We start from the raw sequence: 4,798 nt of genomic DNA, 5'->3' as shown, positions 1-4,798 counted from the left end.
GTTATAATATATAATATTTATATATAAATATTTAAAGGAATTCAAAGTCCCGTTCTGTATAGTCTGTATAAATAAAAAAAGGACTGAACTTTTTTTTCTTTCATGTTGTTGTAATGGTTTCTAAGATGTTTGATTATTTTGTTGTACCAAACAAGTTGGACATTTTGACGTGTTTGTCTTTGAATATATTTGTTATTATGTGTTTTTTAAGTCCTGTTCTGTACAGACAAAAACCTTTTGTTTTGTTTTGTTTGTTTGGGTTTTTTTGTTTTGTATTTTTGTTGTTGCTGATTCTGTCATGTTCTTGTAATGATTTCTAAAATGTTTAATTATTTTGTTTTACCAAACAAATTGGACCTTTTCATGTATTTGACATAGATTTTTAACTAATCTATGACAATTTGCTTGCAAAAACCAATAAATGGGATAAATAAAAAAAACAATATGATTCTAATATGAACAATTGCCACAGACATTGATGACATTACATATTTAAGGCTTGTGCATCTGCACCAATGGAAAATGTGATGCAAAACATTGGGGAATCCTGTGTGTTTGTGTGTGAGAGAGAGCGACTGTGGGTGAGTTGTTCTTTTCTTAGACAGGTGTAACAGGAGACTAACCTGTGCGACTGCATGGCTTTAGACAACAGCATGCATTATTTAAGTTCATATTGCTTTCAATGGCCATGCCAAACCCTGTTTCAGCAGAACAACTACAGTGATGCAACACCACAAAAAAAAAATAGCAATTAGACTAGCACTTATTAAAAAGCACCTTCCTGCAGATATCAAGATTTTAACATTTGCCTCTCGCTATTTATTTAGTTAATCAACACTGTGATGCATTCCAATAATGCGCTTTCTTTCATTTAATTTCACGCATGAGCCATTAAATCAATTAGGCACTTTTCTATTAGAGTGCCAGAGACAAAGTTCACTTCAAGATGGATTTTACATTAATGAAAATTGGGGGACTTTGACTTTAAACATTCAACTTTCTACACTGAATTTTTGTTTTACATCAGCCTGTTAAATCGAAGGATCACATATCGAAAAGTTTCACTTTTTTTTGCACATATTGAAAACTTTTTGCACATACAAAACTTGCTTAATATATTTCAAACAACTGCTAGATTGCCTCTTGATAACTGGAAGAACCAAATCATTCTCATTCAGCTTTGAATAAAGCTCATTTTGTAAATGCTTTCATGACCTACATCGTTTGTGAAGTATGTTGGTCAATATCTGTTAATGCATCTGTGATTAAATGTACATTTTGCGAATTATATGCAATTAATAAGCTCCATAAATGAAGCACCAGCACAGAAGCTGAAATGCATTTTAATAGTTAGATAATAGGCTGTTCCCTTGCTGCATATGGGCCAATTATATCATTTTAGCATATCCATTTATTGTTCTGCACTATGCAGTGTTACATATGCGTATGGAAGCTTTTGATGGTGAATCCCATGGAGGTGGGAAAATGAGAGCAAAGGATGATTGGAACTGCTTTGATGCTTTGACTGCTGGAAAAGTCTTCAGACCTGAAACTGTAGAGTATATATTATCATGTCTAATAATAAGTAGGTTTATTTCTCAACTCTACAAATAGTTACTTTTCCCTGATTAAATTCAGTTACAGTTCATTGGTCTAATAATGAGTTTATGAAATTATTGATTTAGAGATTCTGCCTGGTAACTGTGCCTAAACTTCTCTTCTCCGCCGTAATTTTTCACTTGTTTACAATTGCAGATCTGAAAGGAGGCCACAGAACAAGTACAGTAATAAAGAGCTGCTAGTTTATGCCACTACTGCTGTAGGAAGTGACAGCTCTGCCAGCATTATTAACACTTCCATCAACACTCTCACCGCAGGGAATGTGCAGCTCCCCCTCAAGTGGCAATGAAAAATGTGCCAGCTATTGTGAGATTCCGAAGGGAATGTAATATGGTGCCTGTATGCTTCTGAGAGCACATTTGAGAGCAAGACAGGTAAATGTGACGGCCAATTTAAACAGCTAAACCTGTTTGGAAGTTCAAGTTGTCTAACCGTTGACAACTTTTTTTGAATATCAAAATATTTTTGGGCTGTTATACCCTGTTTGAGCAAAGTCAGTAAGGTTTAGTCCAATGTGATATTACATTAGAATTTTTGGGTAAAAGAAAATCCTCTCTGGGTCAAAATGAATGAAACGCAACACGAGGGCTATTAACATGACCTACATATCTACTTGGTTTTTAGCTAACTTTGCAGAGAATGTTCAACATTGATGTACATTTTACATTTTTATTGGTGTTCACAGAAACAAACCACATTGCTTCAAAAATAATGCATAATGTTTACACATTATGTATTTCATATATACACTTCACATCAGGAAAATTGTCTCTTTTGCACAGCAAAGATAAAACATTTATGTCTGTAAGAACATGTATAGCAAAACAATATTATGCACATAAATAATAACATAATACTTGTCTGCATTCCACCACAGTGCAAAAAACAAAAAAACAATCCTGAAAGGAAAGTAGTTTTGTAACTCATTGTTCAGTTAGTTTAGACAACACTACTTTCAGAAGAAAGAAAGAAAGACTGAGTCACATATTTCAGGACTGCTGTTTTTCTCAGTAAAAAAAAAAAAGAGAAAGAAAACGAGAAAAAAAAATAAAAAAATCCTTGACGGAAACGTATTAGGTAAACAAGATCATTCCTAAAACCTCTTACACCATAGGGGTTAAGCAGAGACTTTAAGCATCTTATTGCGCAGAGCAACTCTGGTGCTTCCATCCAGACCCCTAATGAGGGATTATTGTGCGAGTGTCTGTTAAATCCACAAACACCTCCATGGCTTGTGTCTCAAAACCTGAGTTGCCTATCTAGACAGCATTTTGGGTCACCCGAGTCAGCTGAACTCAAAAGTTTGCATTATATTTGTCTCGGTTTCCATCCATTGAGGTGATCGCAATGCTTTTTTACATTTAAACTCAACTCTTTTAATCAGTAAAATGTTTTTAAAAAGTGCAGATTATAACTTTGGCACCACTTCGATTTTACTTAAGGCGGCAATCAAGTTTTAATAAACTTGTTTTTTTTCAGTGTGCAGCAGTTTTGGCCCAAACATGTCTAGGTAGGCAGCTCACTGTGTTTTAAATCACATCCCGTGAACCCTAACACCGCGCTTTCAAGTCAAGTCGCACATTCATGCACCCAAACGCTCTTCATCATCATCTTTACCATGAAGCATCGCATGTCATTGCTGACTAGATTGTCTTTCAAATCGAGAAAGATCAGCCGACTTCTTGCGTTTTCCCATCCACAATGCCATTGGGAAGAGAAATAGTCTCTTGGTTGCTGTCTATGGAGGACTCGCTGCCCGTGCTCTCGCCGGACAGCAGGCGAGTCACCCTCAAATCGGCTTTTAGCGTCTGCACGTCGTTCCCTATACTCATGGAGCCCAAGTCATTGATAATCTGGCACAGTTCTTGTTTGCCGTTGGCCACACAGTCGCTGTCGGTGTCCAGAATATCCTCGCACTCAAAGTGCATGGCTTTCTCCTCCTCCTCCTCCCCGACCAGGTCCTCCGTGATGGAGCCCAGCTTGGGTGCGCTCCTGCTGCGCTCCACCGGGGGTTTGTAGTAACACTGTCCGTTTAGCAGCTTCCTCAAGGGCACCAGGGGAATCGTTTGCTCCCCGATCAACTGCTGTTGCTGGTGCCTGGCATCGTCCCTTCTTTTGAGTCTTTTAAACTCGGCCAGTGCTGTCGCGGAGGTCTGGTAGAGGAGCAGCGCCATGGCCTTCGCCTTCTCCGGCTTGGACACCAGCACGGCGTGACAGCGCAGCATCACCGCCTTGTGCTTCATCTCGTGCCGGTAGATCCAGGCGAATATCTTGGGGAACCGCGGGTCTGCGACACAGTAGGTGATCCTGTGCAATAAATACAGATGTCCTGGTCTCTTCGCCTTTTCGTCGACGTGGACCATGCGGATGCCCTGCGAGCTGATGGTCAACTTCATCTTGGTGCCGTTCTTGCCCATCTCGCTCTTGCCCCAGATCTTACTGACGGCCACGTCCGTGCATCCGTCCCCCTTGGACTGGATGGTGGTGGCGTTCCCCAGGTACAAGACCGTATACGTAGGGTCCTCGCTGGAGATTTTCACCTTTTTCCTCTTGGATTTGAACATGCTCCCGACTCTGTTGAGTGCGCTTTCCGGGCAGGATTTGGCGAAGGAGGTGAGCGCAGAGTAGTTGAGGCTCACGGCATAGCCCTTCTGCTTGGACTGCTGCTTGTCTTCCTCAATCAGCTCGAACTTGCTCTTCTTCCAAGACAACATAATGGTCGAGTTGAGGAAAGTGAAGCTGCTTAGTAATTCTATTACGCCTAAATTCTACCTCGAAACAAGCTCTAGACATCTATCGGCTTGCTTTAAGACATTTTCAAAGTTGCAGAGCACTTCATAGACGTGAGCGGAGGAGTATCGCATCTGACGCTATAATCGCAGCCTCGCTTAATAACACTCTGTACAGTACAAGCGTGAAGCAGCGACTTATATACCGGAATGAACCACCTCAGCCTCACGGAGGGGTCGACAGAGTGAGGACGATACCAAACCAGGCTTAAAGCTGTCTGGGGTTTTTCGCCCAGCTGTTGCTCAAGTTTCCATTTATTTATTTATGAAGGATATATATTTATTTTAAGTGTTTCATAACGGCTTATTTGTTCTCATTTCTGTACAGACTTATGCGCATGTCAAGGAGTAAAGACATGATGTAATTTTGTCTAGTTTGGGGACAATAA

General features: G+C 40.0%; 1 protein-coding gene across 1 annotated transcript; it reads right to left on the bottom strand.

Moving 5' to 3' along the window:
- Positions 1-2,572: 2,572 nt before the first annotated feature.
- Positions 2,573-4,517, bottom strand: LOC107685960 (protein FAM43A-like). Its single transcript, XM_016482734.1, has one exon. It carries the CDS (start codon positions 4,332-4,334, stop codon positions 3,291-3,293), a length of 1,044 nt encoding a protein of 347 aa, XP_016338220.1. The 5' UTR covers positions 4,335-4,517; the 3' UTR covers positions 2,573-3,290.
- Between the last annotated feature and the right edge of the window lie 281 nt (positions 4,518-4,798).

The sequence above is a fragment of the Sinocyclocheilus anshuiensis genome, unplaced genomic scaffold (assembly GCF_001515605.1).
Source record: "Sinocyclocheilus anshuiensis isolate Anshui unplaced genomic scaffold, SAMN03320099.WGS_v1.1 scaffold465, whole genome shotgun sequence".
NCBI lineage: Eukaryota > Metazoa > Chordata > Actinopteri > Cypriniformes > Cyprinidae > Sinocyclocheilus > Sinocyclocheilus anshuiensis.
This window is presented reverse-complemented; position numbering and strand designations above follow the sequence as displayed.